This window comes from Haemaphysalis longicornis, unplaced genomic scaffold (genome assembly GCF_048455015.1).
Source record: "Haemaphysalis longicornis isolate Haplotype H1 unplaced genomic scaffold, Haemaphysalis longicornis Haplotype H1 scaffold_5, whole genome shotgun sequence".
In the NCBI taxonomy this organism is placed as follows: Eukaryota; Metazoa; Arthropoda; class Arachnida; order Ixodida; family Ixodidae; genus Haemaphysalis; species Haemaphysalis longicornis.
The window spans coordinates 42,736,189-42,761,861 of NW_027526385.1; the positions used below are offsets into that span (position 1 = coordinate 42,736,189).

The 25,673-nt window shown below is 48.6% G+C and overlaps 2 protein-coding genes across 2 annotated transcripts in view; one reads left to right on the forward strand and one right to left on the reverse strand.

The window, feature by feature from the left end:
• The window catches only part of LOC144138115 (polycystin-1-like), a 113,762-nt gene that overhangs the window by 38,235 nt on the left and 49,854 nt on the right, over positions 1-25,673 (reverse strand). The gene's annotated exons all lie outside the window — the stretch shown is intronic.
• On the forward strand, positions 378-19,763 carry LOC144138114 (uncharacterized). Its single transcript, XM_077670221.1, has 4 exons — positions 378-720; positions 5,410-6,605; positions 15,963-16,422; positions 19,694-19,763. Exons 1-4 carry the CDS (start codon positions 469-471, stop codon positions 19,751-19,753), a joined length of 1,968 nt encoding a protein of 655 aa, XP_077526347.1. The 5' UTR covers positions 378-468; the 3' UTR covers positions 19,754-19,763.

Here is a 25,673-nt window from a genome sequence, read left to right on the forward strand (position 1 = left end):
GCCTTTTACATGTTGCCTTTGGACATGGCTTGGATGCTGCCTTCGACAGAGCTCTTCCGCGACTCACGTCATCTCAACATAGCAGGTCGCCTTCCCGTGACGTGTACTGTTTTTCTTTAGCTAAGCGCGAGGCAAGAACCACGATCATCCATTACGGGTTATGCGTGAGCACGCATTACGATCACTAAAAGCTTGAACTTCTCGCTGGTGAAAAAAAAAAAAGTTTTCAAAAGATGCATCGCAACCCACATGCTTACAATTCACTTCGATGCTCTCAGAGCGAACTTAATGGCGCACGCGCATGAAATCTGTACAATTTGGAAAGCAGCACAGCCTTCCGCGCGCATGCGCAGTGACGCAAAGCTGAGGAAGTTTGGCGTTTGGCAGGCAGAAACGCGCGTCTGTGGTAGAGGGTGTCGGTCGCTGGCCGCACGCGCAATGCGTGCAACACAGCTCGGCTGAGCGTGAATGGTAGGGACGCCCAGGCAGTGCTACACGGGTCTTCTGCGCCTCTGTTTCGAGCAGCACTGTTTTAGCAGCTGCTGTTTTTCCGGGCCTGCGATGGAAGCCGTTGCTGAGAACGTTACGGCGCTCACTTCGACGGCAACGGGCTGCCCTACCGTTCCACCTTCTACGCCTGCAGAACGAGGCCCTAACGACACCGGCAGCCTGCAACAATCCTCCTCGCATCCCACGCACGCAGCTGTCAGCACTGGGAAGGTAAGCATCGAAAGCTTCCGTACTCATTCAGCCCGATGAAGTTGAAATGAAGTTCAGTAAAGCTTGATGTCCGGCTAGCTGGTAAAACATGCTCTTGAAGGTAAGTTGCGTTTGTGATAAGACACGGACACTGGAAGAAAAACACTTTCACCTCCTTCTTGTGAAAGTGTTGTTTTTCTTCTAGTGTCCGTCTCACAAGCGCAACTTACCTTCAAGATCATGCAGCCACTCCTGCCGTGGCTGTAGCACGCTGCTGCAGAGCCCGAGGCTGTGACATGAGACACTGGAATTTTCCCTGGAGGCGGAACCTGCAGCTCTTCAGCTTTATGGAACAAATTCAGCACGCGCCTTCTGCTCACCGGTCTTCTGGCATGACAATACGATTGTATGTTGTCATGCAATATGCAAGATTAAGTTACTATTGCTGTTATTACTCGATGCTCCACAGAGAAAGTATAGGATAACGGCCAGTGCACACCACTCCTGTTTCCTTAACGCGCGGCGAACGTCGCCTGAGAATTTTCGGTTTCGTCTTTACCGGAAGTGCGTTCGGAAGTGCCTTAATCGCGGTGCGAACGAGGCGAAAGTCATGTAAAGAAAAACAGTCTAAGAAGATATATCGCTTTCTGAAAAACAAACTCGGACACCTCGTGATAAAACCTGGTTTGCAGATTTGTTTACCCTCCGAGTGTGCTTCCGTTATTCGGTACGCCTTTTTCATTTTTCGCTGCATCATATACGTTACACGTCCCTCTAGCAGGCGTTGAGGAGACAACCAGACAGCCCCGCACGGTGAAGCAGTGGGACAGAATTTCGATATGTCACCTTCATAGCGCGGGCAATAGATAGCAGGGCTTGTATGTACGAACTACGCATGCTTAACTACCCGGGCACGTGCAGAAAAATAGTGGATCCTGTCGCCACTGCCATACTGGGTGGCGGTGTCAACAGTATCAAGAGCTTCCGTTTGTACACGCCCAGTCCGTCATGAAGGCCGAAGAACAAAGGCGGCGCGAAACACAGCGTGTAACAAATGACTTTCCATCTACAGTTGCTGCGCAGTTCATTACAGAAATTGAAGCTTTGGTGGGCAAACTACATGAATCATTTCAAATTTCACCGATATCTGGGCATTTTAAGTTGCCTGTCGATTATGTCTTCAAAAAGAAAATGCCACAGCTTGCACTAGCTATGCAAGGCTGAAGAAACAGCAGATCTGGCGGCCCCTCTCCCTTCGTCGGAGACCCGGCTGTTGCACCGCACATTTATTTCCGAACTTGCCGCTGAAAGTTCTCCATGAGTGGCAGGCCCGGATCGTTTTGTCCGCAGGCTTTGACATCTCTCCCTAAGTAGACCGCGTTTGCACGCACTAGAACCCGAGGCAACCGGCTTCGCGAACTCGGCGTCTGTGCTCCCTACTTCAGGCGCCAACGCACGTGATCCGGCGAGGAGAACGGCACGCGAGAAATCACGTCACGAACGCTGTGCAGATCGTTCTCGAAGGTCGAGCGGTGCCAGTGTGCGTGATGACGTCATAGCTAGGCGGGGCTTGGCTCCGCCTACGCCGCTGGGCTAAGGCCGTGTCTGTTGTGCCGGAGAATTTTTTTCTCGGTATTTTTTTTTTTTTTTGCGAACACCATCGGACCAAGCTCAAGCCTAAACATGTCTGCTAAAAATTTTTATTCATCCAGATCGTACGGTGAAGAAACACCGGAGAGGTGGACTGGAGCAAATAGGCGGATAGCAAGACTCAGAGAGCGGTGAAGCTAGAAAACAAATTACGTAGGCTACCGCAGATCTCTGGCAAGTTTGTACATTCAAAAGCTTTGTGACAGTAAACACGGAGAGTAAACACAGTAAACACGAGCGCCGCTCAGTACATGCAGAGCGCTTTGGTGAGAGGCTGGCGCGGTCCTGCAGTTTGTGCGTTTAGCGGACGCGCTCCCCGAAAGCGCTTTATCGCGCGGCTGCCTGCTGAATTAGTTACGTCATGGCATCCGGAAATATAACGACGTGAGGATAACGCATTTTACGGCGAAGCTGTTAGCCTCTCGTTGGTTGGAATATTTTGTGTTGTAAAGAAAAAACCCAGGCGCGACCCAGCAGTTCTCGCACAAGATGCTGAGCGCATGCCTCAGGCTAATCAGACGAGCACCGTATAGCTCAGTACTCGTGTACAAAAAAAAAAAAAAAAAAAAAGCATTGAAACCCCAGGATGGACGATAAGGCGCCGGTGAACTATGGGAACATCCCCTTCCCCCGTCTTCTGGTAAAGATTAGGTGCTGCTATTGAAAATGGAGGGGGTTGATATCATTCGAGGGCTAGCGCATGCGTCATGCTAGGCAGGACCCAGCATTTGCCGCCAGAGAAGCCGAGTGCGAGCGACAAGCCTGCCGATACAACGAGGAACATTTTATACCCTCCTCCATCAGCATGTGTTGTGGTTTACAACGGCTGCGCTGGACATCCACTTTCGCAGGGCGCGATGGCGTACATTTTTTATCACGGAATCTGGCAGCGAAATGCAAACGTTTGGACGTGTTCGCTGGGTTTCGCGCTTGACTAAAAGCCCCTCATCTGCACAGGCATTCTCTGCAATCGTTTCCAGGCTACAGCAGCAGACAACAGCGCAACCAACCGTTTTCAGGGAGTGGATCCGCCAAACGTATACTAACTATGAGATTGCGCCATGCCGTTGCTATAGATTTCGCTGCACGTACTGAGCGGCACGCGCTCCCGTGTTTACTGTCGTAAAGTTTTCGACTGTACGTCAGCGTCTCTGCTAGACAGTAGTTGGGAACCTACTGCTCTGCCATGCTTTTACATCCATTTCGAAGGCATACCCTGATCGCTTTAATTTTATGCGTATGCGCATATACAAATTGGTAAATTGTGCATTGCGAAGGCGAGTGTTCAATGCCAGTTAAATGTTTCCGAACCATCACCTCACTGTGTACAGGGGGGATTAAAAGAAATGCGAACAACGGAGCGCACAGCCTCCGACGCATGCCGCACCGTCTGGCTGCACCGTCAGTAAATTGCGCGCATGCGTAGTTGTTTCGGAGCGTTTGAGAGTGTGGCCTACATTTATGGGGAATACTTGATCAAAAAGCGACGCCGGTCATATATTTTGAGGGGGACTTTTCCCGCTGTGTCGCCACTGAGCAGGATGATCGTTTAATGGCATGTGCTATCTGCAACAGCTTGCTGCGGGCTTGGCTAGCGAATGTAGTAGATAACAGTATGCCCAGTGGCGACAGATCATAAAAAGATGCCTCAAAATAAATTACCCGCGTCCCTTCTTGATCAAGCGTTTCCCCAAACAGTAGTCCACAGTCTCAAACGCTCCGAAAGAACTACGCATGCGCGCAGTTTACTGACAGTGCAGCCAGGTGGTGCGGCATGCTTCGGAGGCTGTGTGCTCCGTTGTTCGTATTTCTTTTAATCCCCCCTGTACACAGTAAATCAAACGCCTGAATGCACATAATCATGAGAAACCATTCCATGAAGCCATCGCTTGAATCAACGCAGTACTTGCTTTACCGCCGTGTCAAAACCAATAATTGGAGTTTAGTGGCCTCACTCGCATGTTTGTACGATTGCAGTGCTAAAATATCGTGCTGTTGCGCATAAGGTCATGCTTACGACGTTTCTTATTGCGGTGTTAGTACCGGCTAACGACGCACAACGGTTCTAAGAATTTTTTGCTTCGGAACATGTTCAGGGTGCACCCGTATTTCTGGTAGAAGCGAAAGGCGAAGTGATGGCCATGTGCTCTGCTGGGGCACCCTACAGTTCAACATTTTAATGCCCCAGTTTGTACTACAGTTAAACCGGAAAGTAACGAACATCTATATAACGAATTCCTGGATATAACGAAGCTTTCCAATTCCCCATTTCCAGCCACATTGAAACCGATGCGTTTGAAACCTCACTGTAACGAACGCGTTGCGGTGGTTAACCTTCATGTAACGAATTCCCTACGGTGATCAGTCATTGTTTTTCGCACTTTTTAGCGAATTTCGTCCGCATCGCAAAGTACCGTGCGTTTCGACGTATGAGCGCGGTGTCGGTTCGAGGCTTTTGAGGTTTGTAGACTGCCTGTCGGCGTGTAGTCGCGCGTCTCCACTTCTACCCGTGGTGTGGGTTCGTCGGCGATGATTGCTGCTTCCGGAAAACACAAAGTTTTGTTTTTTCAAGACAACATCGCAATTTTAAGTGCCGTCTCCACCGGCGAGATAGAAGAACGTCACCGCCCAGTACCATTTTGAGTGCGAAAAGAGCGGCAACGGTTCGCGAAAAGGAGCCCTTTCAACATACGTTTTCTTCTTGAAGCTCGTTACGGCGCCGAAAAGTGTCAAAAGTCAAGATTGATACTTAAGTAACATTTGTGAATTCGGGAGTAAGTGACCTGTGTAGTGCCTAAGCTCGTGCGAAAGCAGCAGGCTCAAATCACGCAGTTCTTTACTAGGAAATAAATCCTTGAGGGGTGATGTCCCCTTTACTGGTGTCCAACATTTTTATTTCGTTTATTCTTCATTCACGCGAGTATTAACTCGAAACCTCCATTGAAAGAAAACCTGCATGTAAAGAAAAATCGCAAATTTTTGTCAACTTCGTGTTATATCCAGGGTTAACTGTAATATGTCACTCGCAAATTAACCTTTCTGCGCTCCTTGCTATTTCAGACGATCCCAGAGGCACCGCGGTCCGCTACTGATCCACTCACAGTAATCGTGCCGACCGAGCAGGCAAGAGCGGTTTCGACGTCCTTTGAAGGCGACCCAGTGCCGAACTGGGAGGACAATTTTGTTCTTCCAGATGTCACGAAACCGCCACCAGGATATCCGTTTCACCGCGAGAAGGCCGTGGAACTCCTTCAATCCTGGATCCTGGTGGACTGGGCACCTGGGCGGCACATCATCGCCTTCCCGAACCAAGTCCAGCTGGCGCCGTTAGCACATAACGGCACCTGGTCCCAGCCTTGTACCTCCACCCCTGCCCTCTGGGACCAAAGCTGCAACTTCTCGCATCAGGTGTGCTGGTACCCCCAGCAGCCTTACTACGTATCCTACTACGCAGGTGTGACACAAGGCCAGCCAGCGCTTCCGGAGCAGCTAAGCGGAGAACACCGCCAGTTCCACGACGCTCCGTACATTCAGCAAAACCAGTTTCCAGTGCGTCAAGGGGAGAACCTGGAGTCACAGATGTACTGCGGGGCTGTCGGTTCAAACATCGAGCAAGACGGACCGGCAGCTTTGAGCAACCTCCACTGGGGACTTAGAGGGCAGGGTGCCTACAGCGCCCCCACTTCTACCAAGCCGAACCAGCCGACGGCGATATCCGAGAAAGTATGGGAGCCTGTACAGAATTTAGTTACTGAAGATCCAGACGACGAAGAGTGGTACGCGCGTCAGCTGGAGCTCCGCCTGCAAGAACAGTGCGACGCCTCCACTGTTCCCGACTTGCCACAGGGACAGCCAGTACTTCCCACCGCGCTCAGCTGCGAACCCCAGCAGCCCGTCGTTGGTGGGAACGGACGCACCCGCCGCTCCGTAGATTCTGGGATAGGCTCGGCTGTCGCGCCCTCTGTGCCAGAGAACTCGTGGCGGTGGTACAAAACTTCGGGGATCACGAGGGATGTGGCAGCCTTCGACGATGGTGCACCGAGTGGTGGGCGGTACCACGGCAGGCACACAAGCGGAGGATCCGGATTCGAAAGTCGCCGCACGAACGAAGTTTATGCTTCGCCCGTGACGCTCTGGAGTCAGCAAGGTCTAAGCGGCAGCAACATCCCGAACTTACATCCTGGGCAAGGTGGCCACGGCGCTTCTGGCTATGGTCCTTACATCTACGCACGCGGTGGTTCCACTCAAGCAAGAGAGTAAGTTCCCATTACGATGATCCGCAAGGACAAATCTTTGTCACCGGTGTTTTTAAAGGGGCCATGCAGACAAAATACAAGTTTGTTTTATTCGAAAGATTTTGTTTTATAGTTCCCCATGCGCTTGTCCGGCACCAAACGATACCGTATTCACTGGGTAATTAATCAGTTGAGGTTAAAATTTTGATTCTCCCGCCAAATCGTGTTTTTGTGACGTCTGCCATGAAGTCATGAGGGTATGTATTCAAACGAACTTACAGGGCATTATTAGGCTCTGTCAGTACGGTCAGTACTCCCAGAAGGCGCTGCCATACTCATCCACGGACCGTTGTCCGCCGTTGCTTTGATTTTGACCGTATTTGCACCTGGCTTATTTTTGTTACGGTAGAAAGTAATCGTTTTGCGAAACATAGGGTATGCTCGACAGGGTCACGTAAGGCAACGTCGCTTACGCCAAGCGGCCAGTGTCATGTAAGAACTCCAAAGCGGCGGTCTGCTATACAGCTAAGACAAGCATAGTGCGCCCAGTACGAACAGCAGTGCGCGTCGGTACTTCTCTGTGTACGCGTGTTTTCGTAACTTTCATTGTTTACCCCACCATTCTTACTGCTGTAGAATGAACATGCATTACATTTAAGCGCAAATAGCTCGTTGGGCAAGCTTATTGAGCCCTGCCTAATTTGCGTTTGCTTTTGCCGGCCTCAGCCAATCGCACAGCTGGGCATATGACATCGTAGGTTCTGTTGCGGGAAACGAGCTAGTGGGTCGCATTGCCATGCCTTTTTTTCCTAATTATATAGCTTATGTAAGCGAAGTGTGTGTTAAAAGTGGTGCCAGTATGATTATAACGAGGCAAAATTTCGAATGAACCAAACTTGAGTTTTGTCTGCATTACCCCTTTAACTCTTTCGTTACCGCGGGAAATTGACCAATTTTGAAGGGTCTAACAAAACATTTTTTTTGTGCTATACATATTGGTCAGGCACACATTGCAATGACATAAAATGCAGATTATTCCACGCGCTTTCCGACGACACCAGTTTTAATAATGTTTTCCTAAATAATGTTTGCGAAAAAAATGATCGAATTCGAAATTTTTGTCCACGCGTCGAAGAAAATAAGAAAAAAGTAAGTTGTGTGTAATAAACCACTAGTAGTAAAAAAATTTTAGAATATACATTTTGTAGGAAGACATTTCAAAAACCTGTCCTAGAAAAAAAAATTGAGTTGCGCAGTACAATTTGTCATATATAGAAGAAAATGTTAGCCCGCGTGGTGCTCGTGCCATGTGGTGAAGCCCAACCACTATTTCAAATTTTGCTATTTTGCACGGTTCTCTAGAAGAAATCTGGTGGTTTGAAATTATTAAAGGCCTAAATTAGCCTCCACGTGACGTAAAAACACCTTGTCAATGATTATGACCGGCACAATATTGAAGGCAAGCAAGCGATGTGAAAAAATCCGCTTGGAGTTGAGAACCAAACTCTTTGGTGGACTCTTGTTGACGTTCTGATGATCACTAATCAGTCAGAACTTTCATTTGCGGTTTGTTATCATGTTCGGACTCACTATGGTAACCCTGCTTGCAGGAATAAGGTACGATGTGCTAGAATCATGCCCAGCAAGCTTTCACCAAGCCGCCGTCGGGCTAGGAAGCGAGTTCAGCACTACGAGCCTACTACATTGCAGCGCCACCTAACCATTTCGAAAAGAAACAAAGACAAGGCTGTTGGAGACTTTGTCAGAATAGACAGTACTACTAAGAAGCGACACTAGACCTCCGGAAATACCCTCGTATGAAACCGAAACTGGCCGGTGAACAGCTGGCGGTGTTCAAGGCCAATTGGAAGCGTTCTCCTCGTCTGAACTGATACCCGACGACATGGTGTTATCGTTTGACTTTCAGCGGAAGCTCTTATCGCAGAAGCAAGGCGTAGATAAAGTAGAAGGGCCAGCGGAATGCTTGTTTTGAGGAGCAGTAGCGGGCAACGGAGGCGCCATGGCAAATGAGCGTGTAGTTGGGTAACTGCGTAGTAGCGCCAAATATGAATTTCGCAATGCAAAAACGAAACCGAAACTGCTGGAAACTGTTTGAAAATGGCAGGCACACTTGCTAAACATGCGGGGGACCATCAGAAATAAGCTTTGGGAGAATAAAGCTGCCTTTTGACCGAACCAAAGATCATTAGTGAATATCTGGGACAATTTCCAAGTAATTATCACCTCTCAACGCTGTCGGATTACAAAGCTGGCCACATTATTTGGTATTTGACTTGCCAGGAGCCTTTTGACAAAAAGATATTATGGTAATGCAGCCTAACCACGATCTGCATGCTTTTTTCTCAAGTGCAGCAGCCACGCCCCCTTCCACAAAAACACACGCACCTCAGCTCGCAAAAAACGCCGTCAAAAATCTCAATGTCGCCGGAGCGGGAAAATTTAAACTGATTCTGAAAGGGCAGTGCCCAGACTCGCCACTGGCCGCATTAGGTGTACGAGAAACGACTACAACATGTCAAAATAGGCAATATAAATCATCGATCACCGGTGATCGATTTGAATAGGCGTGGTAACGAAAGAGTTAAGTCACAGGCTGTCACAGACGGCTGAATAGTGCACGGGTAATCTAAAAAAAAAAAAGATTTGCTAAGACCACGGCCAGCAATGTTTGAAATGCATGGTCAAAACCAGCTGGTGTATGCGAATTGTGGGAAATTTTCCACACTAAAAAATCTGATATTAAGGGCACGTAAGCAGTTCCTAAGGGCTGTGAATACAAAAGCGTTGACAGCCCTTAAACCTGAACGGCTGAGACGCCTTGTTGTTGAAGAGCATTGAAAGTTTGCCGCTGGAGACTCTTTGCTTTGCGATCCGCCTTAATGCTTTCGAATGGCTTTGATCTGTCTCCAAAACGTTGCGCCGCTACTCATTCACGCCGTCATGTAATGGGAAGGTTGACGACGACGGAGCGGTATTTAAAAAAAAACTTTTTTTTTTTTAATTTACGGAAATTCGCAGGCTCATTTAAGGGCCCCAGAAGCCGGGACATGAATTTAGCACTACCCGTAACAGTATATAAACAAGAACAATGCATAAAAATACCTAAGCACAAAACATGGCTCATGGTTAAATACAATCAAGTGATTCTGCCGTGTCAGTTAACGATTGAGCTAGGCAGTTTCATGAATTTATTGTTCGAGGAAATTCTGAGTATTTGAAATGGTTGATTTTGGCGAAATACGGTGATAACTTACCACCGTATTTCGTCAGGATTAACAAGGATTAAATACGCACAAAAGGAAAAGAAAATTGAGCCTATGAATATTACGTTTTCCAAGTGTGAGAATCAGGTTAGTCGGGGAGTCGTAAGGGTAGCCGGGGAATCAGGTCTTCTATATTGGGACTAAATAAAACGAACTGCTTTTTGTGTGATCGTTTCAAGTGCCTCGATGTTTCTTTTAGTGGATGGGTCCCAGACTATTGATGCATATTCTAACGTGGGTCGTTTAAAAGTCGTGTAAACTAGTTTTTAGTAGGAGCATGCTCCAGTTTGTGTCTTAAAAAGCCGAGTCTGCGAAAAGATGACGCGCAAACATTAGAAATCTGCATATTACAGCTTAGGTTGTTGGTTAAAGTGACACCGAAGTACTTGTATACACAACTGCGGCTAGCGCCTGGGTACCAGATTATTTTCTCTGCTTAATCCTCCCTTCATATTTAAATAAAAAACAGACGTAACACAAGTAGATATCGTGAGCTCTTTCTATCGGCAGTTTATTTCATGAAAACACACACTCATACTCAATGCTTCCTTCATGAAATAAACAGTCGATCGAGAGCGCTCGTGTTTACTTCTTGTGTTAAGTCTGTTCGCACTTTAAATATAAATCACACTCAACCAGGAAAGTTTTTTGTTCTACTGAAGGTTAATCCTTCCCTCTTCTCATCTGTGCTGTACTGGCGAAACTGACCAGCTTCGCTACAGGCTTACTTTATGGAACGCGTCGTGGTATAAAACGCGCCGTGCAGCAATTTCTTTTTTTATTTGCGCCGAACGTCACTTTTTTTTTTTTTGCTCAGTTGGCCATTTAAGGTTTTGGCCTTGACTTTAAATTCTAGGTACAATAACTTGGCCCAAGTTGCTGTGCTGCGTAATCGTGCATTTGCGCGAGTTCCACCACACTGCCCCCTCTCCTCTCCCACGAAATAATTTGACGTCGTGTTGGTATATATCTGGCCCCGCAGCAAATTTTTAAAATAGTCGCAACTCGCACTCACTGGTTTAGTCCTCTTTCCATTTCTTTCTTTGATGTTTCAATAGCTTACTTCTGAAAATTTATGCGCTTTTAGCGCATCTTGTGCTAAATATTCGAAGGCATATTCCAGGTACATTCTTTAACAGACGTTTACGCACTTAGAAAACTAATTTTTTGGTGAATATAAAAATATGGTTACTTTTTTCTACGTCTAGATCAGTCACTGGCGCACGCGCATATGTCGCTTCCATCAGAGAACGGCGGGGAATCGAACCCCAGACCTCGACCTCAGTACCTCAACGTCTCAATCCCCGAACCGTGTACCGATTCGTTGCCCGAATCAGCTTAACGACGTGTAAGCAACAAAATCTCGGGCATTTTGACCGGTATTAATGTGAGAAACTTCGTGTCGGCGCGCTTCTCGCACTTCCCATTAGGCTGTTACTAGGTCTCTTTTCTTTTGTCTGCTCAAAGCAGTTCTGAGCAGCTCCAAGCAGCCCAAAACGGCGTCCGCCATAGACGTTCTATGGGTAAATAAAATACGAAGCTGCTCAGAACTGCTTTTACTACTTTTACGACGCTGTGCCCCGTGTCGTTCTTTCGTCCTTCGTAATTCACACACTGTGCTTTGCACGCGGCGCCGTGGATAAAATTCACCGAAAATATCGTGAAACGCTACAAATTTTCACCTCAAGTTTAACCAAAACTAAACGTTAGAAATGCAGGCCTAGCTGTAAGTACACGCGTTGAAGTAACTTCCTACAGAAGGCTGTAACGATGCTTAATCTGTAGTTGACTCAAGCATTGGACCAATTTTGTGACAGTCTTAGTAAACAGTTGCTTTTTGAAAGCCACCGTTGCTTGAGGACGAATGAAGAAAATTTGTCTCGAGGCGAAGGTGATTCCATGCGAATGTGTTGTGGCACGTAAGGGATGACTAAGGAAGTAGGCAGTTTAACTAATCCATCATTGCAGAGAAGGAAAAAAAAAAAAAAACGATTTCGTATCGTTTACCTCCAAAGCTCGTATTTGGTCTTTGACGGTTCGAATAGCTCCCGCAATGACGGCTGTCGACTTAGTTCGAACAGCGCGACAAGTGCGCTCGCTTCGGCAGGTACGACATACACGGGCTCAAAAAAAAAAAAAAAAAAAAAAAAACGGGTCGACAAATTTGTTTGGGCTGTTTATATTCTTTAAGTTCACCCGCGTGCGATGAACGGGAAATCATGAGAGGGAGGTCACGTGACGTAACGCGTACTCTTGCAAGCCGTTACGTAAATTCAGGACGAAAGAGGAATTTAGCAAATTCGATTCAACATAAATAGAAACTAAAATTATGCCTAATAAACTTCCCTGATGAAAAATATTTTAATGAGTCCACATTTCTATATAATAGCAATGTTAGAAAAAAAGCTTACAAGTTTATTCTGTGTGCTTGCCGGTTTTTATTGTTTTGCCAATATGACAATTTTTGTTTAGAAATGTCTCGCTTCAGGTTTCAGCCCTAGGGCGTCTTCTCTCGTGCATTTTTCGTAATCATTTCTGCCATGAATACACTTATACTCGAACAAGAAAACCGAAAATTGGGAAGCTGCAGGGCCTGCTACAGTGATACGCCAGGCGGTGACTAACCCTGATTACTAAGCCTTTACAGCAGGTGACGTTGAGGCTGATAGGAAAAGCCTTCCTCTTACTCCGGCCCATGACACAGAACAAACCCTTGCGGGGGCATGCCGCTTTCTGCTCCTTTCGGGAGAATACGTTTCCACCTGCTTTCTCCCTCTACGCTCCCTCACCCTCCACCACTTTACCCCTTCTACAAACGTAAATACCGTATTTACTCCATTCTAAGCAGCCCATTTTTTCCACGATCATGATGCCCAAAGTGAGGAGGAGCGCTTAGATACGAAAAACATAAATTAACCCATTTCTTTGCAGCGGTATTTCGACGAGGTGGGCCAATGTTTCATTGGCAATGATGGTTTGCCAATGTTTCATTTGGCAGACCATCAACAGAAAAATTGGTGCAGACAGTTAACCCACTGCTCACGTCTGCTACTGAGTAACCCTCACTACCCCTCGAGTCTGTTGCACTGTTTGAGCCGCCGCTCTCTGTATCAAACAGCAGGTCGTCTTCTGTTACGTCGAAGTGGTTTGTAATTGAACACTTCACAAGTTATCTGATCACATCAACTTGGACTCACGAACACGCGTCCGAAATCCACCTTGCGATGGTTGCTTGGAAAGGGGATGCTAAGATTCGCGTGCAGACTTCTTTCTATAATTATTTTTCCGAAAGTAGAGGAGGGTGCTTACAATGGAGTAAATACGGTAGTATGGCGGTCCGGGCAGTTGACCCCCGAGCGCGAAACATCGCGGCCGGCTGAAGCCAACGGCCACTGGAAGTGCCGGCCGGCCGCGTTGCCGGAGGCCTGGAACTGCTGAGCACGCATAATTTGTTTTCCGGAAAGTCCAACGGTGTAGCCAAATAAAAAAAAAAATGCTGCGCATTCTGCGTGAATTTCCCGCCTTCCGCTCGACAACAAAAAAAGGTTTATTCCGGGCCAATTTACCGAATAAATTGCAGCGACATTTTGGCTAACCTAACCGCATGTCAGGAAAATAGCTTACGTTGAATTGCCTAATAAACCTGGCGCGGTGGCTTAGTGGCTAAGGCGTCGTGCTGCTGCTGAGTTCAAAGACGTTGGTGCGATTCCCGGCCCCGGTGGCCGCTTTTCAGACGGAGGCGAAAAGCGAAAACGCCCGTTTGTTCGAGTTTTCGGCACACGTTAAAGATCCCCAGGGGGTCAAAATTAATCCGGAGCCCTCCACTCCGTTGCGTCGGTGCTTTAAACCCTTCAATAAATCAATCTTGGTTAAAGCAAGCGTGTGCACACTGAAACTTTCAGCCGAATGTGCGCGACCCTTAACGGCGCAGAAATTAGTCTTGAAATTAAACCACTGATTATATTAAGTACCCGCAGCGGTGGCTCAGTGGCTAGTGCATTGGGCTGCTGATCCTAGCGTCACTAAATAAAGGATTGTTTAGTGGCCCTAGTTGACCCCATGTACCCGGGTTCAATCCCGGCTGCGGTGGGCGCATTCCTAATGGAAGCGAAAAGGGAAAATGCCGGTGTGTAGAGATTTCGGGGCCTGTTAAAGATCCCCAGGTGGTCAAAATTAATCCGGAGCCCCGCATAGCCCAGATGTATCTATGGAGCGCCAAAACAGATTTTTTATAAAATCCGAATCTATTATACGTACCCCGACTAAACATCCTTTCTCTTTGCCGTGTTTGACATACACCGAACTCAGCGTTGGAATGGGCAACTATTGAAGGCTGTGTGTTCTTGTTTAGTGAACGGAATTAAAAGGCAGAAACACGCAGAAATACGCGTGTTAAAGTTACAGCGCAATGAAAGTACACACAAAAACAAGTAAGGGAAATACGCAGCGCTGTCCCTGACTTGTCCTTGTGGTTGTTTGTTGCTCTGTAACTTTAACATGTGGAACCAACTAGCTTAGGCGTCATCAACCTTACTAAGTAATACCAGAGCCCTTCAAAAGGACTCGTAAAGGACTCTTTTTGTAACGTTGTCATTAAAAGGACTCCTACAATAAGGACTCTAGAAGGAGGCGTGAAGTTCGTCCCAAGGAGGGCTTTGAAAAAAAAGTACAACTTTGTTGCCACCCGGATCGTGCAACCTGTCCTTTCCTTGAGCATGAAAAAAAAAAAAAAAAACTTCCTTCGTAGCCAGCCCGTCAATAACCTGTATGTTGTGGGCTAAAAAGATTCCCTGGTCATCCACCTTCACGGAAAAGAATGGCTTTTTTCTGTCCCAAAGTCTGTCCATTCTTTTTTGTCCCAAAGAGCTCGCGCCGCTCCTATTCACCCGCCAAGTCGCATTCTTCCCTCTCGTGGCTGACAGCGGAATACCTTCCAACCTTCACGCCCCCCATCCCCCTTCCATCTTCAACGACGGGGTGCAAGGCTACGATTGACCCCGTCGTTCCGCCTGGGCCTTCTAATGAACTCCCGTCGGATGCGTGACCACTTAGCTACGTCTGAGGCTGGTTCCACGGGGGCACGGGGGGGGGGGGGGGGGGGGAAGGGGGGGGGGGTTGGGGGGGAATTCTAGAAAATTTGGGGAGTTAGCCGGACACCTGCTCTATTGTGCGGAGCTCCCTCTACTACGCAATTGTTTGGAGCACCGTCCCCCCACTTTCCCACTCCGGGGCTTCGCGGGGACATCGTATCGCGAACGGCGTGCGAGTCACTCCTGAACCGAACGGCGAGCAGTTTGTTTCCGTGGTCCAATCAGAACCCGCTGATGGTGTGAATCATCGTAAGGACCAGCGCACTAGTCACGACGAGATAGCAGCCGGACCAACTGGTCCCGGTTTCAGGATATAAACAGGCGAGTGCGCTCGCTTCTCGCCAGTGGACCGCCACTCACTTTGGATTTCTCGACTTGCCATGTCCGCCGCGAGGTTCTGGTATGTTTCGGCGTTCAACTTTACGCTTTCAACGTTTCGGCGTTCAACTGTGTACGAGCAGAGTTTTCTCGCTTGCTTGTATAACATGTAAATGATTTGTTTGCATGTATGTACGTTGTTAGGGCATTCATTTTGCCGACTGAGCGCGCAGTATTTTTTGCAGTTTACTGATTCGCTCCAGCATGATTGATGCCCAGCCATGTCTCGTTCGGGGGCTTTCAAGGATGTTCCCTAAAATGCGCTCTTTCTCAGAGTTAGCTGACACGTAAACGATTGACTGCATGTATGTGAGTTGTCGCGTTAGTTAGGATAATTATTTTGGCTTGTAACCGCCCCGTATAGTTTGTATACGTCGTAGTTTGTATTGTTCGAAGCGCGGTACGAAGTATGCAACCATATCAACTAGCCCGACTCTCCTTACTGCTGTATTTTGCAGTTCTCCAGTCTTCCGGATTGTTCCAGTATCATTTCCACTCCTCCGTGTCTCTTTGAAGGAGGCCTCAATGAGGTTCACACAATACGCATGCGCTCTTTCTCCAGAGATGGCTGCACTTTGCAGCATTCAGCGCGTCATCGCGATGTCCCACCGTCACATCTTTTGCAGGCACCACGTACATGGACGGGGACGTCTTCCCACCCACCGCCTCAGCGGCGAATCCCTCGTGCCGCGGGAAGACAGTGCGGGAGCGCACTCCGCTGCCAGCGGCTTGCCCAGGGGCTTCGAGTCCGACCCGGCCTTTTGCGCCGACGGCCAGATGGCGACCGAGGATAAGGTGTGGCGCTACCTGGACAGTCTGCCGCCGGTCGACTTTCCGACGCCGCGGCCGCCTGAAAACTCGCCTGACAACTCGCCTGCACCACCGTACAACCCGCCGGTGGATAACATTCTGAGACCGGAGCACTTCGCCGACCATCGTGGCTCAGACGGAAGTGGAGGAAGCCGTCGCGCCGTCGGTGCCCGTCGAGGCATCCGGCGTGGCTCGGGCGTGAGGGCCGCCAGCTCGTCGTCCAGCTCTCGAAGTCCGCCTCCGAGGCGAGAAGGCCGGTCCACTCGTCCAAATAACGTGAGTTGTTTTTACTTTGGCAGTCAGCGCCTATTGTCACGGAAGCCGTGAAAATTCTCACAGAAGTTGCGTGTTAGTGGCTGAGCATGCCATCTGGAGCACCGTCGGGTCCAGTATATTCCGCGAGAACTCATTATGCCGATTGCTTCCGTGGCGTTGCAGGGCATTAACTGGATGGCTTCGGTTCTATTCCGAAATAGAGCAACTTAGCCCTTAGTTTTCTTACGGTCTTCAGAATTCAAAGTTTTCGAGCGTCGGGTTTTGTGGGGTTGATCGACGCGCAGGTTGCGTTGTTTTCGGTGTAGCTGCTCTGGGTTGGACTAGGTTACGTTAAGTTAGTTTTGTTTAGTTTAGATTTCGACAAAACCCTTGCAGGCGTTTGTGGAAACTGCCGTAAAAAGTTGTTCCAGCAATTCTCACGGCTGCCGTGAGACTAGCCACTGCCTTCTACTTTTTGAATTCGGCATGATCTGTAGCCACAACCTCATTAAGTTAGACGAATGGGGCTACTTCGCACTGCATCATGCTGAATTGCGCTAACGACCCGCCGCGGTGGCTCAGTGGCTAAGGCGTTGCGCTGCTGAGCACGAGGTCGAGGGTTCGATTCACGGTCGCGGCGGCCGCTTTTCTGATGGAGGCGAAAAGCAAAAACGCCCGTGTGTACGAGATTTCGGCGCACGTTAAAGATCCCCAGGTGGTCGAAATTAAGCCGGAGCCCTCCACTACGGCGCGCCTCATCGCCTGCGTTGCGTCGGCGCGTTAAACCCTACAATCATCATCATGAATTGCGCTAACGACGAGACCTTTTTCCGGCAGCTATCTGCGCATGCACGGGTTGCCGTTCCTTAAATTCTTAGCAGTCGCCTCGGGCAAAATAAACAAAAGGGCGCCCCTCAGCTTGCTGCTTGGGGAGCGGCTATGCTTTCTAGCACTGCATGTTTTTATTTCTTTTTCGACAGCTCGTGGGGAGTTCGTACGTGCACACAAAAAAAGGCTTTCAAAGTAAAGGGTAATGAAGTTGGAGGTTGACCACGCTGCGGGGACATGGCTACTTTTGAGGGAGTAATGAAAATGAAAAAAAAAAAATGTATATAGTATATAGAAAAGGGCCGCTTCGACCACTGCATATTAGTCACAGGAACGTGCACCTGCTACCGTAGCATCCATGTGAATAGTACGGGTGGGTGCGAGAGGGGCTACAGGACGAGAATATTTTGTGTACGAGCTCTCCGACAGCGAGACGTTTACGGGGGCGTGTCTGACTGCAATATTCAGTTCACCGTGGCGGCCAACCGGTACCGGAAAAAGGTCCATTGCATTCTCGCAAATCTCTCCGCAATAGCCTGTGATCGTCTAGCTGGAGCATCGTTGGGTCGAATATTCTTCGAATCCCCATTCTGCTATCTGCTTCCGTGGCGTTGTAGCACAACACCCGCTTTGAGACTGGACCGCGATGGTTTATAATCCAAAAGTAGGGCAACTTTTTTGGCTGTTCTCTGAATTTCTGCTACGAAAATTTCGGCCGTGGTGTTATTCCTAAAATTATCATCGTACCTAATGCCCCGTGGTGGGGTGATTGGTGGGAGCGGCAGGTTAGGACGGTTAAGAAGGCACTCAGAAAGGTACTGGGAAGAGCCAAGCTTGGGTTTGAAGAACTGGCTACAGTCCTCACCGAAGTGGAAGCCGTTGTGAACTCCAGGCCTCTTACTTTCGTCGAGTCGGACATAGGGGCGCCATGTGCTCTCACTCCTGCCGATCTCCTCATTGGTCGCAGACTTACGCATGTGCCTACCAAGAGTGACTCTCGGGAAACGACACAACCACCTGTTCGCGCACAGATGTCGTGCGGCGGTATCGCTATCGAGAACGTTTGACAGAACACTTCTGGGCTAGGTGGATGAAAGAATACCTGTTGCAGCTACGGTCTGCACACTTCACAACGAAGAAAGCGGCCACTGAAGTCAAGGCCTTAGGAGACGTGGTGTTAGTGTACCAAAAAAAAAAAAAAAAACACCGCGCCAAATGTGGAAACTGGCGAGAGTTCAGGAGATCTACAAAAGCACCGATGGTATCATCCGTTCTTGCGAGATCAAGCTGCAAAGATGGGCTTGTGACAACCAGACGCCATACAAAGACTTTACCCTCTTGACATTCGCGCCTAGCCATTTTTTCGCGGCCCGGAGTTTGTGGAAAATTATCATCAGCGTGTTCCTCCGTTGCCTGAAGAAGACGAGGAATACAGCTAGATGCTACGGAAAGGCTGAGGGGTAGCTCGCGCTCAGAGCTCGCTCTCGTGGCACGGGGCTCGCCCCTCGCGCAATCGAACGTCGAACGCCCGTCTTGGGTGCCACGGAAATAAATCCTCTTCTGTTTATGCCACGGAGAGCTTCATTTCTCGGCTCCCGCCCCGCTTCGGCTCAACAGCACGATTGGCGCAAAGCACATCCACTGAGTTTGATTGAGTTTGATATGTTTTCGGCGTAGTTCCTCTCGGTTTGGTTATGTTACGGTCGGTTAGTTTGATTTAGGTTAGAATACCATAAAGGCGTAACAGGCATAAGTGGAAACTGTCGTGAGAAAATTCTTTCGATAATTCTTACGGCTGCCGGGCGAATACTCTACTAACATTACTAAAGCTCATCTAGTGGCTCTAGACTATTTTTAGCTTTTTGTATGCGGCAAGATCTGTAGCAACAAACTAATCAGCCTGAAACAGCATCTGCAGATGTTGTGCTAGCTGTAAGCTGGTTCCCAATCCCTATTCGCAAGAACCTACTTTAAAAGTTCGATAAATGGAGCAAGTTTGAACTGTACTAAACATAGCGGCGACAAAATTAACTGCGCTTACAACAGAATTTCGCCTCGCCCCGTTCATTTTGTCGTCGTAATAATTAGCGCAATTCAAGGTGAACCACTTTGTGTTTGGGTTTAGTTCATGTATGCGTCACATGTTTCAGTCAACTTAAATCGCGGCCCTGGGTTACTATAGTGTTTATTGTAGTATTTTGATTCTGATTTGTCTTGCTAACGCGTAATACGCAGCTTGTCCAACGCTGAGCTCCACAGCTAGCATTTTTGCGCAAATGCTGAGGCTGCTTTGAGACTATTAAGCCATAGCCATTTTTCGTTTATCGTATAGTGTCACCAGTGCTTACGTCTCGAAGCGCAAACGTTCGCTCTTTGCACGAAATTGACTCGTGACGTCAGTCGTGACTCGTGACGTCACATGTGCAGCGTATCGCATCTACCGGCTTATAATTTCGCAATTCAGTTTCAGAAACCGGACGATCCAGAAACTTCAACCGACGCTCAGGCCGGGTCGTCCAGCTGAGCAGGTAAACGCCGCCAAGCTCAATGTTAAACATTGATTGCTTCACAGGCTTTTAGGAAACCTAATTAATATTTAGCACAATCTGTACGTCGTTCATATCCCACTTCTACACAATTGTCGCAGTATAGGGGCTGGTCGCCAGTACAAGGCCAAAAAGGTTTGTGTAAGCAGAGTTCAGTCGTAGGTGAAGGTATAATGTTTACAGACTACGTTGAGCATATTTTAGTAGAATGTGCGGCCTACACGCCTACAACAAGGGCCGGTAACTCGGAAGACTATTCTATAGGGCCATAGACCTGCGCCTCAAAACAGCGCCTGCCCCTGAAAACTTCATTTTCCTATTTGGAGGCTTTGGTCATATTTCAAAATTGTGAATTTTGTGACGCAATCTAAAATAGTTTCTAAGCCACGCCGTTATTTTGTTTCCTTTCTGCCCAGCTCTTTCTAATGCCCCTCCCTTTTTTGCTTTCATTTTCAATCCTCAGCAGAGAAACATGTAGGTGATTGTAAACGCCGGCTGCCTCTGCCTTTCCAATAAAGAGCTCTCTCTCTCTCTCTCTCTCTCTCTCTCTCTCTCTCTCTCTCTCTCTCTCTCTCTCTCTCTCTCTCTCTCTCTCTCTCTCTCTCTCTCTCTCTCTCTCCAAATCATGATTACTAAATGCCAGAACTGAATGTCATCGGCAACGTTTGCATGTGTTACAAGTTCTGTTCTGTTTCGCCGTCTTTCGCAGTCTAATCAGGTTCTTTTCCGAAGTCATAATTAATGGATTTGCTTGTCTTTGTGGTTTGTAAGCGTTACTTTTTGTTTGTATTTTTCAGTGAAACGGATCTATCTACCCGCCGCCCCAAGCCGACCATCGCACTAGCTCGAAGTCGGCGTTCCTGGAGGCGTTCGGAAGACCATTTAATCCAGAGCATAACAAGACGCTGGCTGAGGCCACGCGTGCTATTTGCTTTTTCTTCTTTTTATCTTTTATCGGGGGGGGGGGGGGGAGGTTGACGTTACGAGTGGTCCTTTGCCACGATAGGTTTTAATTAGTTCTTGCGGAACCAGTGCTGTTAATCTACGGATTCAAGCTTGTGCAATAAATGTCACTTCGGTTTTAACGTCCGCTCCCTTATTAACACGAGAGTGTTTTATTTCGAGCTTCACGAACATTTCACTTACGTCATATCCGCCAAGGAAGTGACGCCAGTACAACGAAGCAAGCGGCCTGAAAAGCGTTCACCCCTGCACACAGGGTCTTCTTACGGGGAAGCAACCATTAGTACTAAAGAGTACGTTATACTTCAATTTGTTCGTTTTCTGGTTTTATTATATTTTAACATGAAAGTGTTTTATGCCGGGACACACCAAGATTTTTCTGACGTCATATCCGTCACAGAAGTCACCCCAGTACACGTTTGCCGAAGCGACCCGCCAGCAGGATGTCGCTCGCCAAGCACACCCACAAGACAGCCGCCGATCGCAAATCATGCTGAGCGGCAGATTTCGCAGCAAATATGACTTTCGTGTTTTACCGATCCCTATGGCAGAGGAATCAACCAGTTTTTTTTTACTGCACCTGGTATCCTCGCCTGCGGTTCACTGTTATTAGAAGCCTTTCATTCCAGACTTCGTTATTCATCGATTTCAAGTTCCTGACTGTCATTGTGAATGCATGGTTTGCTAGTGAAACTCTTCTCAGAGCGCAGTCGGCCTGAAATTCACGTCACGTGACTGAGTTTGGGCATGCGTCAGATGGGACTGTACGCATTCGAGAAACCTCGCACTAGCTTGGCCTGTAAGGCCAACTGACAGGCAATAACTCCAGGCAATGCTCCCAGTTTTTGCTGTGGATGGGATGAAGTGCTTTGATTTGAAAACAAAGTGCAGTGGGGATTTAACGCAGTGTGCCGATGGAAGTATAGGGGGGAAATGATTGGGTAGAATAGAAAAAAAAAGCAAAAGTTAGAAACGTAAGAACTGGCAGAAAAGTTTTGCCGTTGTTTGGAACCGCCCGCGCAGGGAAGGCACGCCATAGATACACTAGTCTGGCGTCGTGCTACGTCTGGAAGCACAGGAGCGGTGAAGTGATAAGCGGTCCACGACGGTTCTGAACCGCCAAGTTGGCTGAGTGGAGACTTCACGGGAGGGGCTTACAATGGCGGGCGGGAGTTTGCGCTAGACGTCCCCACACGGCAGAACGCCCGATGCGAGAAATCCTCAAGGGTGCGACGTGTGGCTCGCGAAGATCGCAAATTCGATGCCTCCGCGAGCGGACGAACGTGACACATGTCCGCACCCCGTGAGGGCGACAGCCAAACTACCTCAGTCTTTGTCGACCTTCATAAATAATGACGGTATGTATATGGGAAATTCGAGATGGCAGAATTAATGGTATGGCCGAGCTTAAAATCTTCATAATGCGTTAGACTTTGTAAGGGTAGATGTGTCGTAATGCGCGCCTGTGTATTGCTTGCCCGTCACTCGCCGCGCGGTTATTTGTCGTTAAGTCGTGGATAATGTCATCGGTCGGGGGAGCTGTATTTACCAAGATGGCGAGGAGAAAAAAAAAAAAAAAACGCCTGTGCGTAGAAGTGTTCGACGCACGTTCAAGAACACCGGTGCGATCCATATTAATCAGCCGCCCTCCATTGCAAACCTCATCGCCCAAATCTATACACCCTCCTGTTCCGATTTTATTTAAAAAAAAACTACCTTGAGCGCCTGAGGAGACAAAATGAACAAGAGCAGATTAGCTATCTACATTCCCCCAAACAATCCGATTTCTGTCAGGTAGGTGGTGTATATAAATATATAGGCACTCTTCTCTGAGATCCCACCAAAGAAAAGATGAGTCACAAGTCTGCCACGACTATAGTCGGGAGTTTGCGTAAGCGAGAAAAAGCAGCACCGCTGCTTGTTATCAACCGCTCACATTTAAGGAGATCAAAAGATGCGCCACCGTATAGAGGCAAATTGGCTGACTACGTCTAATTTACCGAACCCCGAAAAAACAAAAAAAAATCGCGCCATATCCACGGAATGAATGATAAGTGGGGCGAAGCTCGAGAGGGGGAGATCATCGGTAACCGTAACTCTCCCGTGAAAGTTCGCCCATTACATCATTAAGAAAGACGTAAGACTGTGTGCGTACATTGTACAAATCAACTTTTATTTTCGGAGTCAATGCTCCCAGGCCCAGACCTGGTGAAAGACCCCGCGCCATCGAGGACTACCCCGCACCTCCACCACAATTTGTCACGTAGGATGGGACACAACGGTAAAGAAAGAACTTTTATTTAGGGCGAACTTGTGCCCGAACAAGACGAGAGGAAACGAGCAAAGGTCCTTGCGTCTCGTTCGATCTCCGAGAACGACTGCCTGCGTTCGTGGCGTGATCTCTTGCGTGATCTCCCCCTCGTAGTGCATGTGCGCTCGCGCCTCCGTTGGCGAACACAGACAAGCTCGCGCTCCCGGTGCCGAGTTTGCGCTGCCGGTTGCAGCCGGTTCTTGCGCGTGCAACGCGGCCCACTTTGCGACATCTCCGAAAGCATGCGGCGGTCACGTACCACGAGACACAAGGGATGGACAGACCCATGGCTTTAGGAGCTTCGCCCCTAAAACAGTGCCACTTTCTCCCGTTTGTTTGCTTGAAAAAGCGTTCTCCCGCTGCGTGCAGAGCGGCTCTTCCAAAACTGGCAGACCGCGCACGCCATTATTTTACGGAGGTGACAACAAAACAAAGTACGGAGCGCCTAAATCGCTTGAATGTACTGCGTGAGACACTGCCGGCCAGCGAACATAAAAGCTTGAATCCCTGGCGCTGTCTTTATTCGCCGGGTCGCGTTTAAAGCCGAGCGTTTGTTCCTTCTGTGCCTGTAACGCGTGAAGGTGTGTGCGAATTGTTGGTTCGGAGCAGTTTTCGTCCACGACAGTATAAACACTGGGTTCGTACGTTTCACCTGCACCAAGTGAACCGGTTCAGGTGGGGCAGCACTTCGCCGTTCGTTTCAGCGGTGCAGCTCGCGGCACCTGAACCGCACCGTTCGATTCACCGGTGGTGCCGACGGGTGAAGGGCGAGTTCATGGCTTTGCCTGTACTCCCTGTGGAGGAGGTGCAGGGGCAGACGAAATAAGTGCAGGTCTGGTTCCGCCGATTATTCAGGATGGCGGAACCCGCTTTGCGCCGCTGTGAACTGGTTCCCGAGGTGCAGGCTGAATCGATTAGACCGGCTATAAATGACTCTAGCAGTCTATTGGCCAAGGGGTTTTGGCATGGGTGTGTGCCATGACAAGGTATATAGGTCCGGGTGGACCTACCGCTTATTTTAAACAACGATGCACACCAGGCTGATTGAAATAGCAAGCCTGCATTTTTGCGTTTGCGGGATCTCGTTGAACGAACTTTGCTAACCATGATGAATTACTCTTTCTCTTCCGCCTTCTAATTTTCGTAGAGACATAAAACGATTGTGTAGAAAATTCCAAGAATTTGCTTCGTTTTCGAAAAAAAAAAATTAAAAGGATCACGGCAAGTTGGTAAATCCGCTTCGGAAGCCACGAGACTGACAAGTGTTCTAGTTGTCAAGTCTGCCTGGTTGTGGAGTTTAACGCTCCGAAGCTATACCTGGGCTTAATTAATTTATTTAATTAATAACTAGCCGCTTAATTTTGACCACCTGGACATCTTTAACGCGCGCAGAAAACTCGGCCCACGGCACTTCCGCTTTCCGCCTCAATCTGAAAAGCGGCGGGGAATCGAACCAGCGTCCTTGCGCTCAGCAGCACAATGCCTTAGCCACTAAGACACCGTGGCGGGCAGTTGACAGACCTCACACGCACTTTTCCCCCCGTTTCCCAAGCACGTACACGCGCGCGCGCGAGAAAAAAAAAAAGACAAATACACCATCTTCCCGTAGGGGAACCCTGAGTAGTATGTGAAGCAGCCATGGGGTCGACTGAAGTTCCAATTAGTTTTCAGTTCGTCGTTTCTGTTGACACTCAGCTTCGTGTGCCTTCGTTGTATCAGTAGCGTCTTGACGTAGTTTGAATGAGTGAAGGACATAAGGCGCGTTTGTAGCACATGCTCCCGTCTCGATTTGTAGCGCAGTGGGAAGAGCGCCACGTACCTCCCGTTGCAGTCAGAGAGTCATGGGATCGAAACCGGGCTCCGCCTAACTATTTCTTTTTATAGTGGGCTGCGCTGACGACAGCCCAAACGCTGAAGGGGCTGAAGGGACGCGCATGCGCAGTAGAGTGCGGACAAGACAACGAGGGAGGGAGGGACACAGCCTCGAGCATGAGATGCTTCGCATCTAAAAGAGGGCCCGACCGGTACTGACAAAATCCGTTTTACGCCGTGTAACAAACGCCGAGTGCTGGATGTTAGCTCCGTGTTAAGGTACACCATTCTGTTTAAACTGAAACTGGTGGGGTCACTATGAAAGCGGTTTTGATCACAGAGAAATACTACGACGCCCATAGTTAAAACATCGCAAGGAAACACGAAGACAGAGATAGGGTAAACACAAACACGGCGTTGGTACCTGCCTCTGTCTTCGTCTTTCCTTGCGCTGTTTTCACCGTACACCAACTTGCCCAGTTCGCCGCCCCCATGTTACGTTAACATGCGTTACGTTACGTTATCCGCAGCCGTAGTTAAGTTAAACTACCCGCAGGTGGGTGCAATTTTTCCGTAGCCCTCGATGTCTAACTCGGGTCAGGTGCATCCATCTCCCGCCCTTTCCGCTTCACCGTTGACTGGGAACGTCACAGAAGTCACGGACACACCAACAGACCTTCCCAGGTGGCGATACTCCGTTCCCAGGTGGTCACAAGCCAACCACTTCCGGTTCGATGCAGAACGCATTTTAAAGGCGCTGACAAGCCGCGCAGCGTCGCTAAACCGACCTAACAGATACTAAACCACCGGTA

Excerpts from the sequence above, each read along its gene's own strand:
- LOC144138114 (XM_077670221.1), top strand. The coding sequence starts at position 469 with ATGGTAGGGACGCCCAGGCAGTGCTACACGGGTCTTCTGCGCCTCTGT. Across the intron at positions 721-5,409 it reads CAGCTGTCAGCACTGGGAAG|ACGATCCCAGAGGCACCGCG; the intron begins GTAAGCATCGAA and ends TTGCTATTTCAG. Across the intron at positions 16,423-19,693 it reads GGTCCACTCGTCCAAATAAC|TTTCAGAAACCGGACGATCC; the intron begins GTGAGTTGTTTT and ends TTCGCAATTCAG.